General features: G+C 35.0%; 2 protein-coding genes across 2 annotated transcripts; both read left to right on the top strand.

Annotated features, from left to right (window-relative positions):
- The first annotated feature begins 2,638 nt into the window (after positions 1–2,638).
- On the top strand, positions 2,639–7,485 carry LOC110886815 (hydroxyproline O-galactosyltransferase GALT3). Its single transcript, XM_022134668.2, has 7 exons — positions 2,639–3,765; positions 4,339–4,538; positions 4,951–5,235; positions 5,802–5,930; positions 6,017–6,193; positions 6,278–6,385; positions 7,126–7,485. Exons 1-7 carry the CDS (start codon positions 3,009–3,011, stop codon positions 7,330–7,332), a joined length of 1,863 nt encoding a protein of 620 aa, XP_021990360.1. The 5' UTR covers positions 2,639–3,008; the 3' UTR covers positions 7,333–7,485.
- Positions 7,486–16,963: 9,478 nt separating this feature from the next.
- LOC110883669 (mediator of RNA polymerase II transcription subunit 28) lies at positions 16,964–18,331 on the top strand. The gene is made up of 3 exons (XM_022131370.1): positions 16,964–17,151; positions 17,922–18,038; positions 18,140–18,331. Exons 1-3 carry the CDS (start codon positions 16,971–16,973, stop codon positions 18,178–18,180), a joined length of 339 nt encoding a protein of 112 aa, XP_021987062.1. The 5' UTR covers positions 16,964–16,970; the 3' UTR covers positions 18,181–18,331.
- Positions 18,332–24,083: the final 5,752 nt, after the last annotated feature.

Here is a 24,083-nt window from a genome sequence, read left to right as displayed (position 1 = left end):
TGTGCAAGAGTTAGGAGTCCAACTTGTGCGAGAAATAGGAGTTCTTATGGTTCTTACAACTCGTAGTGATTCTTAATTGAACCGAAGCCTATATAATTATATGAGTTAAATGCTTGGTTGGTCCCTGTGGTTTTCAAAAATTGCAGACTTGGTCCTAGTGGTTTACAAATTACACGCGTGGTCCCAAAACTTGTCAAAAATGCACTCGGTTGGTCCCAGCCCTAACATCAGTTAAATTTCTCAGTTAAGTACATATTAAATGACCAAAATATCCTTCATTATTAACAAAATCACTGCATCTTCATCACTATCATCATCTTCATCACCTACTATAAATTCATTTTATAACCCTAAGGCGGGCAACAGACCAACCGCACACACACAAACCAGACACCCCACTCTCTCTGATGAGCTTCACCGGCACTGGCCGTATTCCGGCGAGCTGTCGCACACCCCTTTAACTCCGAAAAGCACCTCCTCCTCCCTATAACACACCCCTGTTTCCATCTGTCTCTACGGCAGTCACGAGCCCGGCTCCGGCCATATTTCCAGCTGATTGGTCGACGGGTTTCTCCGGTGAGACACCCCCACCCGTTCATCTTAAATTCACCACCCTAACCCTATTCTCCCTCGATTTATAACGGCTGGCCACTACTATTTGGTGGTGGCGTACGGCGGCGACGGATCAGAGAGACGGAGAGGGACATAGAGAGAGAGAGAGAGAGAGAGAGAGAGAGAGAGAGAGAGAGAGAGAGAGACTGAAGTGAGAGAAAGAGAAAGACAGACGGAGCTCGGTGATCGACGGCGGGGGATACTCGCTGATGTCTGGTTGGTCGGAACCAGACACGGGTGTTCATGGATGGTCACAGAGATTCGGACCTGAATCAACGGCGTGGTGATTCCGTTTGAGTGGCGGCGACTATGGTTGTTTGAGTGGGAGCAGCTGAGGGTGATGCAGATGCAAATGATGATGGTGATGAAGATGATGCAGTGGGTTTTGTTAATAAGAAATCGTATTTTGGTCATTTAACATGGACTTAACTGAGAAATTTAACTGATGTTAGGGCTGGCGACCAACCGAGTGCATTCTTGACAAATTTTGGGATCACACGTGTAATTAGTAAACCACTAGGACCGAGTCTGAAATTTTTGAAAACCACAGAAACCAACCAAGCATTTAACTATAATTATATCTGTATCCTTATATAAATAGAATAGTTAATAGTTAATAAATACTAAATGAGTAGTTTGATCAACACATCGGAGTTGAGCTTTAGATAAAGAAATCCTTTGTCCAGACGAGCTCGAGTTCTTTGAAGGTCAATGAGTCGGGTTGGAGCATAGACGAGCACATTCTCAACTAGACTTGTTTACAACCCAAGTTTTGTAAACTTCAATACAAACCTTGCATTTATTTGTGTTTTATATTCGTGTTTTATATTCATGTAACTCATTTATCTAAAATCGGTTTTTTTGTTACAAGTTGGTTATAACTAAATCGTAAGCGAGATGCGGTTATAAGGAGATGTAATCCGATTGAACAAGACATGCTATTTTAATTTGTTTAAAAGCTCAACCCATTTTGGTGTCCCAACCTGCTTACCACATAAACAGGTTATATGTATCCAAAACGTTAGCTTACTATAGGCCGAGTGTTGCGTAAATTTTGCCCACTCAACTTGGTATGTATATATGTAAGTGGCACATGGCACTATGGCAGTGGTGAAAAAAATAACGATTTGTAACCCGAACCTGTGTTTTAGCCCGAACCGAAACCAGTTCCAAATCGATTGACACTCAAACTGGTTCCATCCCGATTTAACACGCACGTTTGGGATAAGTTTGTAATCCTCTTCTTTGAAATAGGTTTGAACCCGAAATGAACCGATAAAATACCAATCAACACTAATAAGAAACCGTTTTGAACCCGAACCTAAACCAGTCAAAGCTGGTCAACAAACCGACACAACCCGGACCGGTTTCAACCTTTTGTTGACCAACCCATACCCGATTTGTGCATATCCGATTGTTCATTTCCATCTTAGATCTAGTTCTTTATTGACCAAACTAGTTTAGAGTTTGAACCCAATCTTTTTCTATCTTCGTGTATCCATCATTGACTTCTGATTTGACTCGTTGCAGTTGGTGAACAAGCCGAGAGCAAGTTTAAGTTTAAGTTTCCACCCCATCAAAAGGATTCGAGCCGAGCCAAGCTAGCTCGTGAATAACCTCAACATGTTGCACCATGAAGGATTAATCTTGATATAGGAAGGAGTAATTAAATAGTTAGAGATAATTATTAGTTTAAAGTATTATGTTTATCTAGTTACTTTATTAATTGGTTATTAAGTATTAGAGTTGGTATTGGTTTAGGATAGTTTGTTTAGCAAGTAATTAGTTTAGTATAAATAGATGGGTTAGGTTATGTAATTACTTGGATGTTTTGCTTTGTTCTTTATTAATATATAAAAGAGTCGTGAGGAGTTCTCACAAAATCGTTGTGTTGCTGCGTTTTTGATCCAGTTGATTCCAACACACCAAATAAAGAAAGTACCAAGACTGGCAAGTGGAAAAATAAGTGGTTAAAAGTGTAATTTACTAATTTACATAAAAAAAAAAAGAAAAAAGAAGAAGATCTGTGACCATCTTCCGACATACGAGAGAGACAGAGTAACAGGTTTCTTTCAAGTTCTAAGTGAAAAGATTCATTTGACTAAAACACAAACCCTAGATCCAAGGTACCCATTAGTTTGATCCAACTTCCAATTCATTACAATTTTCAAAACCCCTTTTAGTTTAACAATTTACACTGTATAAGAAGCATAAAGTCTGCATCTTGTGTGTGTTTGGTGTCTGTATTCTTCTTCTTAACCTATTATCTTCATAGGTTGTTTTGCTAATACGAACACTTAAGGTACAATTCTTGTTCTTTTATTTTGTCGGTGACACTTACTAGTTGAAGTGATTCAAGATTCATGTAACATTTGGTTTAGAATGTGATTTACGCAATGAAGAAGTGGACTGGAGGTGTATTAATCATAGGGCTTACTTGTGTTTTGCTTTTTAGCTATAGCTTTATACAACAAAAACAACCACAAAAGCAATCTGCATATCAATTCTTTCATCCCGATGACGACAAAATCGCCAATTTTAGTAAACCCGTAGGAGAAAAGTTAGAAACTTTAACTATTAAACCGCACCTAGTTGATGTCGATGGACTCGATTACCTGTTTAACTCGACTCACACGCTTAAACGAGAGGAATTAAAGCCATTGTTGGCGTGGGGGCAAATGCGTCTTTTACTGTCGAGATCCGATTCTCTGCCCGAAACAGCTCAAGGAATTAAGGAAGCTGCTGCGGCATGGAAAGTGCTAAAATCTGAAATTGATGAAACGCGAGTGTCTAAATTCGATCATAGTACAATGGATAAGAATTGTAGTTTTTCGGTTAGTGCCGTGAATGGTAGTAGTTTGGTTGCTAGCAATGATACGGTTATTCTTGCGATACCTTGCGGGCTTATTGTGGATTCTTCGGTTACGCTTATTGCTATCCCTGATGGGAATCAAGATGGGTTTCAAATAGAGTTTGTGGGGTCACAAGGCAAAGATGAGACGGACCCACCTGTCGTTTTGCATTACAATGTGGTTTTACCGGGAGATAACTTCACAAAGGAGCCGGTTATTGTTCAAAATACGTGGACGTATGAGTCTGGATGGGGCAAAGAGGAAAGATGCCCCAATCACGGGTCTTCAAACAATGTAAAAGGTATATATACTATTCCAAAATGTGTAATTATATGTTCTATCATAACTGATGCTATTAGTGTTGCTTAAACTTTGCAATTCTTACTCGTTTACGTTGTGTTATATCTCTTAAACGTCATACTTTAAAAATAAAAACATTCACAGTTCAGGAAACACGTTGACGGTTGCCCGAAATGTGATGATAAATTTCGTCATGTATCACTTTATTCATAACATTAGGATATATACACATTCCATAATATATCAGTTTTGTTTATCTTTTTTCCATTAAGACTTCCCATTATTAATGGAAAAAGTTCCATACTCGATCTGTTGCCTCCACATACATTATCTCTTGAAATAATGTAATTTTTGTACATATTTAATAAATAATTATTTGTAAAATTTTTATAAAATCTGAATAAAAAGTGGAAAAGGCCAAGGCAACTTGTTACTCCTATATAAAAATGACCGGTTTTGACCTATGACCCGCCAATTTTTCCATCTAAACTTATGTTGCTTTTTTTGAAAACTTCTTTTTATTGCTCTTTATTTTTTTTTAGTTTCACTTCTTGGATGTATGCTTGTATTGCAGTTGACGGGCTTGTAAAATGCAACGAGCAACTTACTAGAACCTCAACGGAAGAAAAATCGAACGTTTCAGATCATAATCACATGGGTTCAAACTTTCCATTTTCGGATGGAAGTTTGTTCGCTGCAACAATTTGGGCAGGTAAAGAGGGATTTTATGCAACCATAAATGGAAGGCATGAAACATCTTTCGCGTATAGAGAGGTAAGGTATGATGATTTTTACACTTTCTTACATTTAAAATATTTTTAGAAAATATTAAACCATCTTACTGTATACAAAAGCATCATTATGAATGCAAAACTCTTGTTTATAGACCCTAATATAATATAAGATAATGTTTCATGCTAAGCAGTTAATGTGGTACAAAAATGGATATCGGTCAAGGACTGATATTCCAGATATAGGTTATCGCAGTGAGATATCGGTAATTTTATTATCTTGTAGAATTTATATATATAGCAATTTAACACTAACAATTCAGTATACATCCAATTAACAAATTAAGCTTTTGGAACTTGCAAAACACTAACAATTGTATGTTATGTGTTTTGACATTAGTTCGGTTTTTTTGCCGTTAATTCGGTTATGTGGCTCACCTAGTAATGTGGTGCAGAAACTTGAACCATGGTTGGTGAGCGGGGTGAGAGTGAAAGGCGGCTTGCGTATCATATCCACATTAGCTACAGGCTTGCCAGTGTCGGAAGACATTGACATGGTTATGAATGTTGAATCCCTCAAAGCTCCATTGATACCTAAACAAAGCAAGAGGCTCTTACTACTCATCGGGGTTTTCTCTTCTGGAAATAATTTTAAGCGCCGTATGGCTTTGAGGAGATCTTGGATGCAATATGATGCCGTTCGTTCCGGGGTGGTTGCTGTCCGTTTTTTTATTGGTCTTGTAAGTAACACATCGTAATCTTTTATGTCCTATAAAATTTTCTGAAACTTGTTTTTTTTGGAGTAAACTGCCATTTTCGTCCTTGAGGTTTGGCCAGTTTTGCGCCTTTGTTTTTTTTAGCATTTGGATCCAAAAGGTTTGAAATCTTGCCATTTTCATTAGGCTCGTTAACCCCATCCATTCTTCTCTATTAAGTCAGGGGTATTTCTGTCTTTTTTGTTAACTTAAAAGGCAATTCGGTATTTTTCACACATCTCCAGCGAGTTTACATTGAGTGAATAAGATCGAATTGCCCTTTAAGTTAACAAAATAGACGGAAATACCCCCCCGACTCAACGAAGAAAAATGGATGGAGTTAATGTGCCGGATGAAAATAGCAATATTTTATAAACCTTTTGGATTCAGATGCGGAAAAACAAACCTTTGGACAAAAGTCGCAAAATTGGCCAAACCTCAAGGACGAAAATGGCTATTTACCTTTTTTTTGTATTTAGCATATTTGTCATATTTAGGTAGAAATTGTTTTCATTGGGTCATTCTTTGATTTGTTTATTTTCAAATTGCAGCACAAGAACAAGCAAGTTAACTATGAGTTGTGGAAAGAAGCCCAAGCTTATGAAGATGTTCAGTTGATGCCTTTTGTAGATTACTATAGTCTACTAACTTTGAAGACCATTGCAATATGCATTATGGGGGTATGTATTATGTAACTCTCTAATACGAAAAGTAGCCATTAACATATGAAAAAAAAAAACTTGATTTATTATTTTGTTATTTGCAGACGAAGATCTTGCCTGCAAAATACATAATGAAAACCGACGATGATGCTTTTGTGAGAGTGGATGAAATCCTTGCTAGCCTCAAGACCAAGAATCCCGACGGGCTCTTGTACGGTCAAGTATCCCTCGACTCTAAACCACAACGGGACAAAGACAACAAATGGTATATTAGTACAGAGGTATTTCTCTACTTCACATGCTCGCCCAGTCGCCCTTAAAGATGCATGAATGTCGTTATGTTTATTTTTCGCTTCTTTGGGCAGGAATGGCCAGAAGATTCATACCCACCATGGGCACACGGTCCAGGTTACGTGATTTCCCGAGATATCGCGAAGTTTATTGTCCAAGGTCATCAACAAAGAAATTTGAAGGTAAGATGTTTCAGTTTCTTCGGCTTTGGCCAGATGACTCATTACACCTTAAATTGGTCAAATAAGATCATATAATCTTTTTTTGTGCAAAAAAGGTTAATGCCACCTCATCAAGTTTTGACCAATTTAAGGTGTAACATGTCATTATTTTAAATATTATTTACACAAGTAGACCTAAATATAACAAAATTTGGTTACCGAGACTTTTTTGTGTTTTTGTGTATTTTATGGACTTTATTATGCCAAAATATTATGTTGAGAGACTCTTTTTAAGAAAATATGTTAGGTTTTTATTTATTTATGAATTATGAGTAAACTTCCATTTTGCTCCCTGTGGTTTTGTCGTTTTAACGGTTTTGCCCCATTCCTTTAAAAATAGCCATTTTACTCCCTGATCTATGAAGCCAATCACAATTTCACTCCTCGCCCCAAACGGAATCTATTTTAAATGTTAAATACTGTCATGTTTCAGTCTAGGTTTTGGTCTAGTTATGGTCAAAATTGCCCATCATGTGTTATGCACGTGTCACTTTTTAACGTTTAAAATGGATGTCGTTTGGGGCAGGGAGTGAAATCGTGATGAGCTTCATAGATCATGGAGTAAAATGGCCATTTTTAACGGACTGGGGCAAAACCGTTAAAACGACCAAACTACAGGGAGCAAAATAGAAGTTTACTCTTTATTTATTTATTTTTTTAATGATATTAACCCTTATAAATATATGTATGCATGTGTTCAGCTTTTCAAACTAGAAGATGTTGCTGTGGGGATTTGGATCCAACAGTTCAAGAAACAGATTCGTGAAGTTCAATACGTAAACGATGAGAGGTTTCACAACTCCGGGTGTGAGCCAAATTACATACTTGCCCATTACCAGAATCCGAGAATGGTTTTGTGTTTGTGGGAAAAGTTGCAGAAAGAACATAAGCCTGATTGCTGTGATTGAGATTTTTGTTACATCTTTCACACATTCATCAATTTTTAGTGTTTTTTATTATTGCATTCTATGCTATGCAACATGTTATGAGTTGGGTGTGTTTTTATAAGCTTGTTTAAGTTTTGACCCGGTCGATTGATTCAAGACGGATGGGTTTAACAACTCCAACCAAACATCAGTTATCAATTAAGTAATGGCAATTCGTTGTGTTACAAGGAGCAAGTCTCCCTTCATGATAGTCGTTCGATCGGATGGTCCTCCGATCGGTTGACCGTTCGATTAGGGAACCTGACATTCCTTGATTTGCAAAATTGGTTAAGTGTTGAAGAAACATGTCACCTATCGAATGGTCATTCAATCAGAGGGTCCTCCGATCGGATGGCCCTTCGATTGGGGTAACTGTTTTGTTTGAAAATCCGTTAAAGTTTTAGAGTTTGCAATTTGACGGAGACGGTATGATGATGTGTTAAACAACGAAAGTCACATCAAGTCCAACTCATCCGATCGGACGGGAATCACCCCGTTCGATCAGCCTAAACTGTTCTTTGACGGAGCTTCTTGTTCAATCAGTGAATCGTTTCTCTTCGTTAGAAATCCATTCTCAGCCCGGGTCTTTACTAGAGAATGAGTAGAGAACCCGAACAAGTCCAGATTCTAACGATTTTTGAGTGAAAAGTTAAGAATGTTGAAGAAAAGTATGAAATGCTTGAAAGATGTTTAAAGGGTTCAATGTTCGAAAAGCTCCTGGATTAACTGAAAAGATTTCCGATCATATCTAATCTATGTAATACTAGGTTATAACCCGGAAACTTTCCGGGTAGGAAAATTTAATTTACAATACATAAAAGTATATAAATAACATTTTTAACCTCTAAAATATTCTCTTTCCCTCATCTCCACCACAAATTTTTAATTCGGTTTCTTAAAGTATTCTAGTTGTAAGGAGCCATAAAAACATACAAAAGCAAGATGAGCATATGTAATGCTTTCTTTTGTATATATAAAGGATAGGTTATTATAACCCGGGGCACCCACGGGTTGTTTTATTTTATTAGTTATTAACCATGTATATTTTTTTAAATATAACCGCTTATTTTTTTAAAAATTTGTGAGAACATTCACTAATAATCCTAAATAAATTAGGACACGTGATTATTGATTTACTGTTTGAGGATATAATCTTTGATTTTAAAATAAATAACATGTGGCTATTGAAACAGCCGGTATAATTACTTAGCATACCAACTTCAACATAATAAAGTAGTCAATATAAGACACAATAATGTAGTCAATACAATTTACAAAAATTTATTTCAAACCAAAAAAACTTAAAGGAAAACTTCAAATACATCAAACTAAAAGTGAAAATTACATCATAAGTTACTAAATATCTCCTCTAAAACTATTGCCACCACTATCAAAAGAAAATTTTGTTTGTTCCATAAAAAATGTAAATGAAAAGTTGACAAAATAAAATTTGATATGCCTATACCGGACATTATTCAAGAATTGTTGGAAGTCCCTTTCATTCTCAGTATTCACCATCTTCTACTATATCCAACAGATATGCAATAAAGACCAACTTGAGTGCATTCCATATTTCCATCAAAGAGGTGGAAATTTCGACCCGTTTACTTAAAAATTAATTAGTTTTATTTGTTTTTTATCATCAAAACAAATTGTAATCACAAAACATGAAAAGAAATGAAATTGTTTGAAGAGAGGTGATTACCAAATGAGAGGAAGAAGCGTAACGCAAAATCTTAATGGAGGAAGTTATTTTGTGATTACAATTTGTTTTGATGATAAAAACAAATAAAAATAATTAATTGTTAAGTAAATGGGTCGAAATTTCCACCTCTTTGATGATACATGAAAAGAAATGAAATTGTTTGAAGAGAGGTGATTACCAAATGAGAGGAAGAAGCGTAACGCAAAATCTTAATGGAGGAAGTTATTTTTAAAAATCATGAATAACTACCACTATGATAAGCATACATAATAATGAAATATAAAAGATAAATCTGGGTTGTTGTTGTTTATATGTGATTCGGATTGTTTATATAAGTTGTAAGTAAGATGTACTACAAATGTAATGTAACAAAATAAGCTGAAGTAAAAAGTAAGGATGAATATCGGAAAAAAAAGCAAGGAATAAAAATACAGTTGGAAAGTAATATTAAAGTAGTAAAGAAGCTATACCACTTGAAGCAACATTTAAAACAATTTCAGACTTACTCCGAATTGCTACCGACAATGTCTTCCAAAGGAAGGTCTTACTGGTGCCACCATATCCGTAAAGCAAAAACACATCGCCTTTGTTCGTTCTAACAGATTCCATAATCTGATAAAAAAACATGACGTTGCTTATCTGTTAAAAGTACTAACATACTATTCAACTCATCTTCGATAGTATTTTGGTCATAAGATAACTCCTCGTTGATCAATCGATTGTTAGAGGAAGAAATAGAGTCATTATCAGGGCAAGGCATAGTTGAATAGTTCCTCAGCTATGAGTTATTACGAAGTAAGATTTTCTCAATCTCTAACAATGCCAAATTCTTTATTTCTTCGTCAGAGTAATGTAAATCTGCATAAAAAATACATAGAAGATGTATATAATAATACCATAAGTTGGACATTTGAGTATTAAAATATACTTTAGTAAATCTGATATAAATGAATTTGCAAGGAAAATAATCTATTTAAGGAATAAATAGTAGAAATAATTACAAATCAGTTACAATCAAATTAATGAGCTTAATTATAGAAAGGATGTTTAATTTAGAAATAATGAGAAATTTTGTAAATCAGTCAATACTACAATCTAATGTCTATAATCATGATGTTTTATAACCGAAATTTAAAATTGTAACTTATTTGTTTAGCAAGAATTTAAAATAAATGATTAGTCTTACTTTCATGCAAAATAAACTATGGATTATGTGTTTGATGTTTAGTATTACTTGTTTGTATTTTCGTTGCTTTTAATCATATGATTAGATTATTAAATAAATAATGTAATCTAATACAATAAGAAACATAAGTAAACATCATTATAAACCAAACGACACAACAGATAAATAAAAATGTCATATCAATTAGGGAAACCATATAAATGTTTTAAAGCACCACAAAAAAAAAAAAATAAAATAAAAAAAAATCTAATCAAACACTCCAACATCAAACCAAATTTTTCTTATTGTAACAATCACTTCTCTCGTTTATCAATTTTCACAACGTCTTCATCAAAACAAATGCTATCACCGCTTATGCGATGTTTACAATCTAATATCCCAATTCCTCTTCAACCGCATACATATCACCAAGGTTACGCTTCAAATCGGCTGATGATTGCTTCAAGATGTACATAAAATAATTACATTGAAGTTTTATTTTATTTCATTCAGATAATAAATTTATAGACATAAAATAATTAAATTGATAAGTATATTAACTGAATAATAGATAACATGCGATCATTAAAAAAAGACATACCATCAACATGTAAATGCTTTTTCTTGTCTATATAAAATGGCATCCGATAAATACGTCCATGTCTTCTCCCAAACAAAATCTGGTCTAGACAAACTACCAGACATCAGCATTGTTCCAAATAACGTCCGTAAATAAGAAGCGCTTCCATACACATTCGCTTCTTTAAAGGAAATTCGATGTTTAAACATTTAATACTGGAAATAAAAAAATATATGTTGGTTGTAATATGAAAAACATTAGAAGTCACACTTACCTGCATAACCCAACTTTCATCAACACAAAACCTCATTTTCATATAGAAAACTGTGAAAATTAAAAAAAAAAAGAAAAAACATGTTATTATTATTCAACAAATGATCGTTAAATAGTTTATTAAAATTCTGCCACCATAAAACACACAAATCTATATATGAATTGTCATTCTATTGTAGTTTCCACTTTAGTTAAATATGATTGTATAATAATTAAGAAACAAATTTATCTATAATAACTTTTCTATGCTATTGCATTATTACTGGAAATAATACTTTACAAAACTATTAAATTACCAATAGACATATTCGACCAAATAATTTAACATAAATCAATTATCATTGTTTTCTTAATTGTTATAAATATGTATAAATTTGATAAAATCAATAATAAGTTAATAAAAATAAAAATATAAGATATACATCTATAAATAAGTGAACATAAAAATTGAAACATCAACTTAATTTGTAATTTCACTGTTAGGTTTTCACATCTATATCATATTTTAACTCACACTATAAACAAAACTAATAATTATACACTAACTATCTATCAAACTAACATTCGTATTGAAAACCATAATATATTGGTATTAAAATAATATATTTAGAGGTTTGGATGTTTGCGTTAGAAATGAAAAGAAAAATGGTAAAGCAATTCAATTAGTTACAAACGCCTATAATTTAGTAAATGAACACAAACCTTTGAACTTTGATTTTCATCACAAAGAACACTTGTTTTCCCTTTCGGTTCAGTTTTCTTATCCCAATCATCTTTGAACTACATATAAGGGGAAAAATGTTTAACATTCTAATACGAATAATAATTAAATTTAATAAAATAAGAAAAAAAAAACATTAACAAAAATTTACCTTCTTCTTAAGGTCTTCCATTTCAAGCAGAGATGAGAAAAACTTATCAAACTTGGAGTCATCAATATCCTACAAAATTAACGATAGACAAATAAAATGTATAAATAAACAACAAATATATCTATGATAACTTTTGTTAAAGTAGATTAAAATATAAGAATTTACATTGAAGACAGACTCAAAAGTTGCAAGCTGAAATTTGTCGTCTTCACATTCCACAACAACACCTTCCTCGACATCAGTTCCGGCAGTACTACACTTTTCCTTATGTTCCGACTACAAAAATAATCACAAATACCAACGTGTTAAATTTAAGATCTACTTGTAAGCTCGCGTTAATAAGTAAATAATAGTGTAAGATTGTCATTTTTTGTTATACGACTGTCCCAAACAACTTTGGTGAAGCCATCACCAAGTATAGGGCCCAAATCAGATTTTTCAGTCTTACAAACCATAACTTGTTGCCATCAACAATGTTAACAGATTCTTTGTAAGGTGGTTGCTATCCCCACATCATTGAAGCAAAGTCATTAGGTATTTCCTATGAGTTTAGAACAAACTAAAAAAAAAGATAAACATCATTTTAATTAAAATATGATTAGTAATTACAAAACCAATAAACATACCAAAAATAATGGGTTATCTTCCTCAATCAACTTTAAAAATTAAGGACTGTTGTTACTCTGATCCATATCTGCAAATTAAATATGAACGCTTTTAAAAAAATAAAACGGTAAAGTATTTATAGAAACAAAGTAAAAATAACGGGAGAAACTTATAAAACAAAAAAAGGAACGGTTTCAAAAAAGTTTAAAAACTACTTATTTTTAGAAACACAATCAATATTCCGGAAAAACATATCAGACACTAAAAATTTACATAATCTTTACAAAATTATAGACATTACCATAAACATCTGTTCCTACCATTATACCAGCTCAAAAAAACACAAAAACAACAATAACTTTAAACTCAACTATTGCTGTTAGAGAAAGATTCAAACTCGTGCAGATGAATAAAATTTAGGGTTTTCTATTAAAAAAGAAATAAGTAACAACAAAACGTTTGAAGACACCAACGAATAGATCCATTCATAAAGATTACAATCGTACAATTTAAACAATCACCAACAACACAAAAAATACTCATAAATGATAAAAAAAATAAGTGCGATTAAAGATTTAACTACCTGCAGAGTAAGTGGAACGATCCAATCTGGTTTACGTACCTGCAGAATAAGTGGAACGATCTACAAAAAACAATAAAAAAATAATTATGAAAATCAGCCGAATGCTTTTTGAACAAAATGACGCTCCTAAACAATCTAACAACATAAGTAAAGAGTATCGGTATAAACATATCACACACTAAAAATTTACATAATCTTTAATCGATTCAAAATTAATACAATAGAAAATTTATTACTAACAAAAAAAGACTGTAAAAAACCGAGAATAAACAATGAAACCTAACATTATAAGGGATGATCATAAACGATGAAACAAAACATTTTACCGGATCAAAAAATAGCAAAACAACAATAAAATTAAACTTACCTATATCATCATCAACACACATACAAAAAAAAAAAAAAAAAAAGAAACAGAAAAATCATCAAAAATTGACATTAAACATTTACAATACATAACAATCTAATATACTTTACATACCTGCAAAGTATGTGGAATGATCTACAAACTATTTATAAAACAAAAAATATAAAACGGTAAACTATTTATAGAAACAAACTCATAATAAGGGGAGAAACTTATTCCATAAAAACATATCAGCCACTAAAAATATACAAAATCTTTAATTGATTGATAATTAATAGAATACAAAATTTATTGCTAACAAAAAAAGACTGTAAAAAAACCGAGCATAAACGATGAAACCTAACATTATAAGGGATCAAAAATTAGGAAAAAAACAATCAAAAGAAAATTACCTGTTACATGTTCGACGAAGATTGATAGTCCGGCAGTGGCATAACATTCAGGGTTATTCATGAAAAAGTTAAAACCAAAACAAAAGAATCAGTAAGAACATCACTAAATAAAGATATCAACAAAAAATAATCCACTCATAACATTCAAATCGGATAATGTAAATCATAAACAACAACACAAAAAACAGGATTTTTTTTTAAATTGAAATAAAATACTTAAAACACCTAACAATCTAATATTGTTTACATACCTTCTCTATATGTCTAATGATCTAAAAAAAACAATAGATCCATTCATAAGATTAGATTCGGAGATTTTAAATCATCACCAACAACACAAAAAATACAGAAAAATGATTAAAAAAAAATAAGTGCGATTAAGCATTTAAAATACATAACAATCTAATCTAGTTTACATACCTGCAAAATAAGTGAAATGATCTACAAAAAAAGAAACACAACAAAAATCATTAGCATCTGCGAAAAAGGTTTTGAACAAAAAATAAGTTCCTACAGGATCGAAGAACATAAATAAAGAGTATTTCACTTGGATCATGTAGTTTACCTTTGATTTGTGAAGGATTTCTTGATTTAAGATTATAATCGGAGAAGGTAGGTAGAAGAGAGAGAACAGAGAGAAAGAAGGTGTCGATTGAAGGATGGTTATGCACAATAATTGAGTCAAAAGAATTTAAAGGATCCGTATTCAAATTGGGTTATTTGGAAAACCCGAAAACCGACCCTAACTTTCCCGGATCCCGCATGGTTGTATGGTTTTGGTTTGTGTTTTGTGAAATTTTGTTTGTTTATAAAGAATTAGATGATTTCCCTCCCAAAATCACCATCTACTCAACAAATGAATGCCACATAAGCAAAATAGCTCCACCATACAATGACAAATAGCCCAAATCATCTCATTTATTAATATATATAGATATAAAAAATTATAGTGCCTGGAAAATTGGGCTCGTCAGGTGGGTTGGGGTGGCCGGTCAGAATGGGTTCGGGTTAAAACGGGTTATGAGCAAAATGAGTTCAGGTCAAAACTGAACAATTTAAAAAACGATTGTTTGGTTCGGGTCAAACGGGTCTCGCGAAAATAGAGCGTGGTTGAATTGAGTCGTTTTGGAAAAAAGTACCAAAAGAAATTCACCGGTTGTATTTTTTTAATGGCGGCTGTTGGTGTTTTAGGGGTGAAAAACGGTCAAAAACAACACCCAACGGCCTCAAGACCATTTTCTAACAGTCAGATTCTGCCAAACGGTCCAAATTGTTTTTTTGGATTGGTTTGGGAACCGGTTTCTGGCCAAACCGGTTCGGGCTTATTGTTGTGGTGAGGGTGTGGAAGTGGTGGTTTGGATTTCGAACTGAACTGGTGTATATATTTTCGGTTCCAAACCGGTTTCGGTTCGGGTCGGGTTGGACGAACCGGTTCGGTTAACCAGTTTGGTGTTCATCTTCCGTGGTGGACCCAAGAATTATTCTCAGGAAAGAGGGGTTTAACCAAATTTTTAAAGGCTGTGATCGGGATTTTACCCTATAAAATAGATTAATATTTTTTTCAGGTCTTCATCTCTATATTACATATAGGTAAAAGATCAAATACAAATAAAGTTAACATACAAAACGTACGAACTGAAGGAAAAGACAAAAAAAACGCGGTGACATTTTTGTAATTATCAGTAACTATCAAAATTACTCTACAAATGATCCTGTAGAGTAATTTTGATCTTTTGTAGAGTAATTTTGTAAAATGTTCTTGTAGAGTAATTTCGTTCTTGTAGGGTAATTATCAAAATTACTCTACAAGTGTATCAAAATTACTCTGCATCAAAATTACTTTACAAGTGAATCAAAATTACCCTACAAGTTTATCAAAATTACTTTACAATTATGGCATCAAAATTACTTTACAATTATCTGCTTGTAAAGTAATTTTGATAATTACCCTACAAGCAGATAATCACAAAAATGTCACTTATGCTTTTTGCTTTTTCATGCTATTCGTGCGATTAGTACGTTAAGTTTATTTGTATAGTAACTTTCCCGTTACATATATAGTCATTTAATACTTTTCCATTACATATATAGTCATTTGATGTTTGGGCTTCTCACATATCTGGGCCATTGGACACTTGTGAGTTATTAGTAAATCTCTTATGGGCTCAAAATGATCAAACAGACGTTTCTCAAATCTGAAGTCTCGATTCGTCACTTTCATCGGTTGATCTGCGAACCCTGTAGCTACAAATCGGTCTCTACGATCTGGTAATATTTGCACCAAATACCATCAACAATATCATATATCTATTCCAACTTAGGCTTCACGGTTATTAATTTCAAAAGGAAATTTGTTTTTGTTCTCATTAACATCAAATTTGTTTTAATTTTTGGTCATAGGTAACTGGACATACATGAGCAATTTAAAAGGGTGCAGTCAGCAACTTTAATGATAAAAAAAAGAGTTAATTACTGTTTTCGTCCATGTGGTTTGTCAAAAATCACTATTTCAGTCCACTAGTTTAAAAATTGAGATTTCTTGTGGTTTCACTTTCGTAACCATTTCAGTCCATGTGGTTTCACTTTCGTAACCATTTCAATCCATTTATTCTGTTAAGTACAGGGACTGAAATGGTTACGAGGTGGACTGAAATGGTTACGAAAGTGAAACCACATAGACTGAAATCACTGAAATCACAATTTTTAAACTAATGGACTGAAATAGTGATTTTTGACAAACCACAGGACGAAAACAATAATTAACTCTAAAAAAATGTTGATACTTTAGTCAACAAGTCATAACAAATTTTACAACTATAGTAACCAAACACATACTTTTCCTTTGATGAGTCGATTTTATAGGATTAAGTTGACACTCTTGAATACAATGATAGAGAAACTTTTTTAAAAACATAACATCAATAAAATCTTTTTAGGAGACTCATGAAACTGATTATTCCAGAATTGTGTGATTGGTGTCAAGTCAAGACCATTATTTGACCAGTTTATGATAATTCTCTTACAATGTTGTATGGTGTCTTTTATTGTAACTAGCTTACTAAAGGCAGGCTGTAAATATGGCCGAGAGACAATCGAGTGATCAACCACATTCACATGATACTCGAACACATTCTCCTCAACCGCCCACTAAGGATGATATGATCGGATATGTTATGGCATTGGAGGCTGCTTTACTCCCATGTCTTCCTGCACAAGAGCTTCAAGCTATCGATCGATCTCCCCACCCTTCACATCAGAGTAAGTAACCTCTTTATCTTTCATTTAAGGCTGCTGATGTTTTAGATTCTTTTTTGCATAACTAAAGAATCAACAATGCTATATAGACCGACAGAAAATAAATAGGCACTCAAAACAGGTACATGCTCGAGCATCATTAACCAACTCCTTATCAATCTCGATTCATTTCAATATGAACAACAATTTAACCAATCGGATTGACTAGAATATAACGAGTAATGGAATAAAGGAATATATTGGGAATAGATCGAAGTACTAAAGAATTGAAATTTTATATACAAAGTTAAATAGAAAAAAGGAAATACATGTGATAGCTCATAACAAGGGTTTTCCAGTTCTAAAGAGTTATTATTGACGAGCTACAGCAATTGCGCCGATTAACGCAACCAAAAGAATTATTGAAATGAATTCAAACGGAATAAAAAAATCTGTTGATAAATGAATCCCGATTTATTGACTATTACTTATCAGATCTTGCTCTATAATCTGGTTTGCTTTAGTAGTCCAAATAATCCCGTACCATGACGTATCTGGAATAGTAGTAATTAGTGAAAAAAAAAACTTGTACAGACCACGGAAGTTACTCCATCTCCCACGGTCCAAAGATGGAAATCTTTGGAATATTCTGAACCATTTATGAACATCACAGCAAAAATGATTAAAACATTTATGGCTCCTACATAAATAAGGAGCTGCGCGGCAGCTACAAAATGGGAGTCACGCATTCATGTGGTTTCTTCGCAAGTTTATATGAACTTTTTTTTTCTCAGTTGATGTGGAGAGGCATGCTAGAGATTTCATGGAGGCTGCTAAAAAACTCCAACTTTATTTTATCGGTTTGCAGCGTGAAGATCAATCAACCAACCAAAGAAGAAATCTCGCGAAAGGTAATCAACACCTGTTTAAATCAGCTGACTGATCCACACCCCAAGGAAGTCGCTATTCTATGATGTTAGTCCGGGTCTGTAATTCCGAATAAATATTGCAGGATATTGCGATGATGGAGGAAGAACTGAGGACAAAGACTGATCTTATAAAGAAACAGGAAAGATTGATTCAGGGATGGAGAGAAGAGTTTAAAGACCAATTAGAGAAACATAATGCTGAGTTGGAGAGGGTTTGAATGTATGATCACAATACAATCTATTGATTAATTTACATAAGGAGCTTCTAAATGTTTGGTAGCATTTCTTGAAATTTTTATTGATGTTAATATTGTTTATTTAGTTATAAATTTTATACATGTCTTTAGAAACATAAACAAAAGACTAAATTGCAGAAATCAACCTTTATGTTATACACAAACTGCACTTTGTACCTTTCACTATGAAATTGGCAAAAACCGACCTTTATGTTCATGTTTTGCTACAAAGTATAACCTTTAACACAGACGATGTTAGTTTTCTTGGTTAACTGTAGGGCTGTTCACGAGCCAAGCCGAACCGAGCAGACCTTTGCTCGTGCTTGGCTCGTTTACAAACCGAACCGAGCGGAGCGGCTCATTTAGAACCGAGCCTCAAATCAAGCGAGGATTTTTCAAGCGGTAAAAATTCCCAGCGAGCGTCGAGCGAAGTTCGAGCGATTTGGACAACCATGTCGCCCAATTTAAATTTTATGAGAGTGGTAGTGACAATGTTGGGTAGCAAGTTTTTATGTCTTTTAAAAGATGCACATTTTATGGCATAATATTTTTCTTATGAATAACAATGTTGTGGCCGACGAGCCGATAATTATATTGCACGAACAATTACGTTGAGAGCAGGAGACGATTGACATAAGGTAACGACATGAAACATTGAGGGATGAGCAGACTATCCTTTAACGGTTTATGGTTTAACTTTTAGATTTGATATTAATTTTTTTAACGGCGTGATTGGGCTACTACGTATAGATATCGTTGTAAATTTGTATATAGTGGACCAAAATCTAATAGAGTGGTACATATAAAACTCTAAATTTAATTTATATTTAAGTATATATGTATGTGTAATGTGTATATATATTTAGGTGTGTGTATATATATGTATAATTTATATTTGTGTGTATATATATGTGTGTGTGTATACATGTTTATTATATATGTAAGTGTATATGTATATATACTAATTAAAAATAATAATTCGAGTCGAACCGAGCCGAGCGGACCTTTGCTCATGCTTGGCTCGTTTACAAACCGAACCGATCAGAGCGGCTCATTTACTACCGAGCGTCAAATCGAACGAGCATTTTCCGAGCAATTTCCGAACGAGCGTCGAGCGAGCGACGAGCGGCGAGCAATTTGAACGGCCCTAGTTAACTGCCCTCACATGCAATGCATGTGAGGGTAAAGAGATGTGAGAGAGAGAGAGAGAGAGAGAGAGAGAGAGAGAGGGGGTAGGTGATAATATATTTTTTTCTTTTAATATATATTAAAAGATTAACTGAAATGACAATAATACCCTCACATGCATTGCATGTGAAGTTAACCAAGAAAACTAATATCGTTTGTGTTAAAGGTTATAATTTGTAGCAAAACATGAACATAAAGGTTGGTTTTTGCCGATTTCATATTGAAAGGTACGAAGTGTAGTTTGGGTATAACATAAAGGTTGATTTCTGTAATTTAGTCTAAAGAAAAAGACGTTTTTAATCAAGAAAATTACATGAGTGTCTTGTGTGTATCGTATTTGAAGCAATATTTACATGTGTTTATGCGAGCGGCCCTCTAAGTTAGTTACACAGATCTAAATAACTCAATCTTGAACCAAAACATATTGAACATCTCACACTGATTTAGCATTAAATCACAGAGAAAAAGAAGCAAATCTAAATGTACTACTACTTCTTAGCATAGATGATCAACATAGGATTCTTTGGATTAATCTTAAATTTTTAAAGGATCATGCTAATCACACACAGCCAAAATAATTTTCACACCCCTAAGCGCTCCGCTTTGGCCATAGCGCGGCGCTTAGGGCGACAAAAGGTGATACGAGGTTTCGAATGACTGACTGAGTGACAGACTGACAGACATAAAGCTTCCTAGGTTTCAGTCGCCCCGTGAACCCTAAGCGCCGCGCTTTGGCCATAGCGCGGCGCTTCGATCCCAAATTCTGGCTTTAAATCACTGGCCAGACAACAGATTCATCACTCGAATTGTTTTCTGTCGATCTTCTTTGCTCTATTAGTTAAATTTTTTGAAAAAAACGATGTCGTGGTTCAGTAACTATCTTTTCGGTGATTATTCTGACGAGTCGGTTGTTCCTGATTCTTACGAGGGGACCGCTATTTCTGACTCGTTTGAGAAACCGGTGTCGTCCAACTTGAGGGAGACAGAGGTTGTATCTGGCATTCGTTATCGTGATAACACGGTGCAGCTGGATTTGAATACCCCTGTGGAGGACCCTTACGCACAACAAGGTTATTCGAATTTCGGTTACGGTGGCGAGTATAGCTTTGTACAGCAGGAGTGTTATCCAAACGACAGTTACGGTTGTCAACAAGGTTATTCGAATTTCGGTTACGGTGGCGAGCAAAGCTTTGTACAGCAGGAGTGTTATCCAAACCAGAGTTACGGTTGTGAACAAAGCTTTGAACATCAAGTCTATTCAAATCTCGGTGACGATGGTGAGCCGGAGGATGTGTCTGTTGACGAGGAAGGTTGTTACCCGGTTACATTTTCGTTTGATACAACGCAGACCTTTTCGTCACGTAAAGAGTTGGTGCGTTGGGTACAAGACACGGCAAAAGACAATGGTTACCTCATTGTGACAAAGAGGTCGAATAAAAGAGGAGAGAATTACAAGATTTGGTTTCAATGTACTTTTGGTGGGGAGCATAAGAGTGTAGCTACACAGAGGAAAACGGGTAGCAAGAAAATAGGCTGCCCGTTCGAGATGATCGGGTTTTCGGAATCATCCGGAAGTGTTTGGAGGATCGAGGTGACGAAGGCGAAGCATTACCACACTCCTATTGAAAACTTCGAGGGTCACGCGTATGCGAGAAGGCTTTCTTCGGAGGACAAAAAACTGGTTAAGGAGTTGGCAGAGCAAGATATTCGCAACCAAAGTATTTGGCGAACGCTGACAAAAAACAATCCGGCTAGAAAGCTTATTCCGAAAGATATACACAACGCTGTTCAGAAGATCAACGCCGAAAAAAATGTCGGTAAGTCTCCGATGCAAAAACTTGAAAACATTCTTATCGAAAAAAATTACACTTATTACATGCGCACGAATGAGATATCGAACGAAGTTGAAGACGTCTTCTTTGTTCACGAAAAATCATTCACTATGTGGTGTGCCTTCCCGCATGTGCTAATGATTGATGCCACATACAAAACGAACATGTACAACCTGCCATTTGTTCAGGTCGTAGGCATGACGTCGACAAACAAATCGTTTACGGCTGCATGTGCTGTAATTTCCGCCGAGAAGTCAGAGAACTACCTATGGGTGTTGCAGAGGATCAAGTCTATGCTGGCAGGATGTATGGAACCGCGCGTGATTTTAACAGACAGGGATTTTGCGCTAATGAACGCGTGTGAACAAGTTTTTCCAAAAGCGTATAAGTATCTTTGTCGGTTCCATATTCAACAAAATATTAATAAGAACAACAAGAAGAAATTCTCTGACAAGGAGTGGAAAGAATTCGTACGTACATTTTGGACATTGTGCGAGTCTACGACCGAGGAAATATACATGTATAACTTGGAAAACTTTGAAGCACAGCTGAAAGAAGCTGACCGTGAACGTGAGTATTTCTTACATAATTATGTTCAAATTTTATATAATAACAAAAACTGACTATTTACGTTTTTTAATTTTAGAGGTTTATGATTATATGAAGAAATCCTGGTTGGATCCGTACCGTGAAAAGTTTGTATCTTGCTGGATTAACCGAACTATCAACTTTCACCAGACTACGACCAACAGGGTTGAGAGCATGCATGCAACATTAAAAAGTCACTTTCCAAGTCATCGCAACACACTGGATAAACTTGTACTGTATGTTGATCATGTTGTTGCTAAACAATACACCGAGATTAGAAGTACCTTTGAAACAAGCCTCCGAAAAGTGATGACGCACCACAAGAATCAGCCCATGCTTGCATATATTCTCAGAAAGGTTTCAATATATGCGATTGAGCTTTTGAGTATCGAACTAAAACGTAAGGAAGACGGGTTGAGAGCCTACGGTGCAAGCTGTGGTTGCCAACTTTTTACCAGCTGTGGTTTGCCATGTGCCTGTCGTTTGGAAAAGTTGGAAAATAAAGGTAATTATTATTTTTGAACTTTCTCGTTATGATTTTGCCACCTAATTTGTTTTCATCCACAGGTCAGCAAATCCGGATCACATACATAGACGTGTTTTGGAAGAAGCTTGACTTCAAGCCTGCAAGGAATAAAATAGAGGATATTGATGTAGACGCGGAATTTGAAAAATTGAAAAAACAGATCGATCCAACACCCCCTCAAGTGAAAAGGAGCTTCTTTGAAAAGTTTCAGCAAATCCTCAATCCAGGGAACAGTAACAAAAAACCTCCTGCTGTTCTGAAGAAAACTCGTGGTCGACCAACATTGAAAACGCAGGAAGAAAGAAGGGTTGAAGCTGCTAGACAAAGCTCTTACATTCCGTCAGAAGAAACTTGGGTCGATGCCTCAGACGATCTTCCCCGTCACAGCTCGTACATATCAGCCGAAGATTCTTGCAGAGGAAAGAATACCAAACCGCTCAACCTACACCCTGATTTCCCGAATATCAAGCTCGGTCCTAAGACGGATATAGCGATCCGCAACTACGCATCTCAGATTCCCAAAGTGATCCATCCATACATCGTTAAAATAAAGGACGTGAAACCAGATGGTCATTGTGGATTTAGATCGGTGGCTGTTGGGTTAGGAGTGAAACAAAATTCATATTTGAAGATCCGGGAACAGCTTCTAAAGGAGTTACGTATGAACGAATCGCTTTGGAGGCAGGTTTTCGATCCGGAAAATGTAGGACATTATGATGCGCTGGTTAAACGGATCGATTTCAAGGGGGTGGGACGAGCAGGTATCGAAAATTACATGTCGATGCCTGAGACGGGGTTTCTTATTGCCCAACGATACGGTGTGATTGTTCACACCTTCGACATTCGTGGGAGCGATACAATTTTCCCTATGCTGGGCGGCCCAAACGAAGCTGAGGAACCTCACCTGGTAGTTGCGGTTGTGTTCGTCGACAAGGGGCATTTCATACATGTAGAGCTTGGAGGTTGTTATTCAATGCCTCCCCCAAACCTACTCTGGACAGCGAACAGAACAGAGCGCGCAGCAGCCTGGCATACATTATACATGGATCAGATCAACACGTACGAAATGCTTACGTATCGTGCCCCTGACCTTAATGCAACCCCATATGTTCACGATGTATCTTAAATGTGTTTAATAATAATCACGTTTGTGTTTGTGTATCTTAAATGTGTTTAATAATAACCACGTTTGTGTTTGTTCAATATACGCGTTACATCACGTTAAAAACCGAATGTCACCGACACGACCCAATCGGATTCAATACGCACTTGTACGACCCGAAATGACAATATACATCATAATACTGCAATTAATGAAAAAATACATCATGTTCATGTACGGTAGGCGGCTGATACACATAACACTTCTCACAGGAGTACTTGTGATTTCAAACCTAAATGATACGAGATAACGGAATAAGACATCACACGTAACCGATTTGATCTGGAACTTGCCGTATAGTCCATATATATTAAAAAATGATGTATAAAGGAAAAAACGGCAAATTTAGACTATTTATTGATCCGTTTGTTAATTAAATACAATTTTAAAAAATTTAAAAAAACCCCAAAACGCCCCGCTATGCTCATAACGCGGCGTTTTGGTCCCAAAGCGCCGCGCTATGGCCATAGCGGGGCGCTTTGGACCCTCGTTATA

This window comes from Helianthus annuus, chromosome 2 (genome assembly GCF_002127325.2).
Source record: "Helianthus annuus cultivar XRQ/B chromosome 2, HanXRQr2.0-SUNRISE, whole genome shotgun sequence".
Lineage (NCBI taxonomy): Eukaryota > Viridiplantae > Streptophyta > Magnoliopsida > Asterales > Asteraceae > Helianthus > Helianthus annuus.
Note: the sequence above shows the minus strand (reverse complement) of the source record. Positions and strands in the feature narration are given on the sequence as shown.

Bases quoted from the DNA above. Each gene is read 5' to 3' on its own strand.
- LOC110886815 (XM_022134668.2), top strand. From the start codon at position 3,009: ATGAAGAAGTGGACTGGAGGTGTATTAATCATAGGGCTTACTTGTGTT. The intron at 3,766-4,338 runs GTATATATACTA...CTTGTATTGCAG, and splicing joins GTCTTCAAACAATGTAAAAG to TTGACGGGCTTGTAAAATGC. The intron at 5,236-5,801 runs GTAAGTAACACA...TTCAAATTGCAG, and splicing joins TCCGTTTTTTTATTGGTCTT to CACAAGAACAAGCAAGTTAA.
- LOC110883669 (XM_022131370.1), top strand. From the start codon at position 16,971: ATGGCCGAGAGACAATCGAGTGATCAACCACATTCACATGATACTCGA. The intron at 17,152-17,921 runs GTAAGTAACCTC...TTTTTTTCTCAG, and splicing joins TCCCCACCCTTCACATCAGA to TTGATGTGGAGAGGCATGCT. The intron at 18,039-18,139 runs GTAATCAACACC...TAAATATTGCAG, and splicing joins AAGAAGAAATCTCGCGAAAG to GATATTGCGATGATGGAGGA.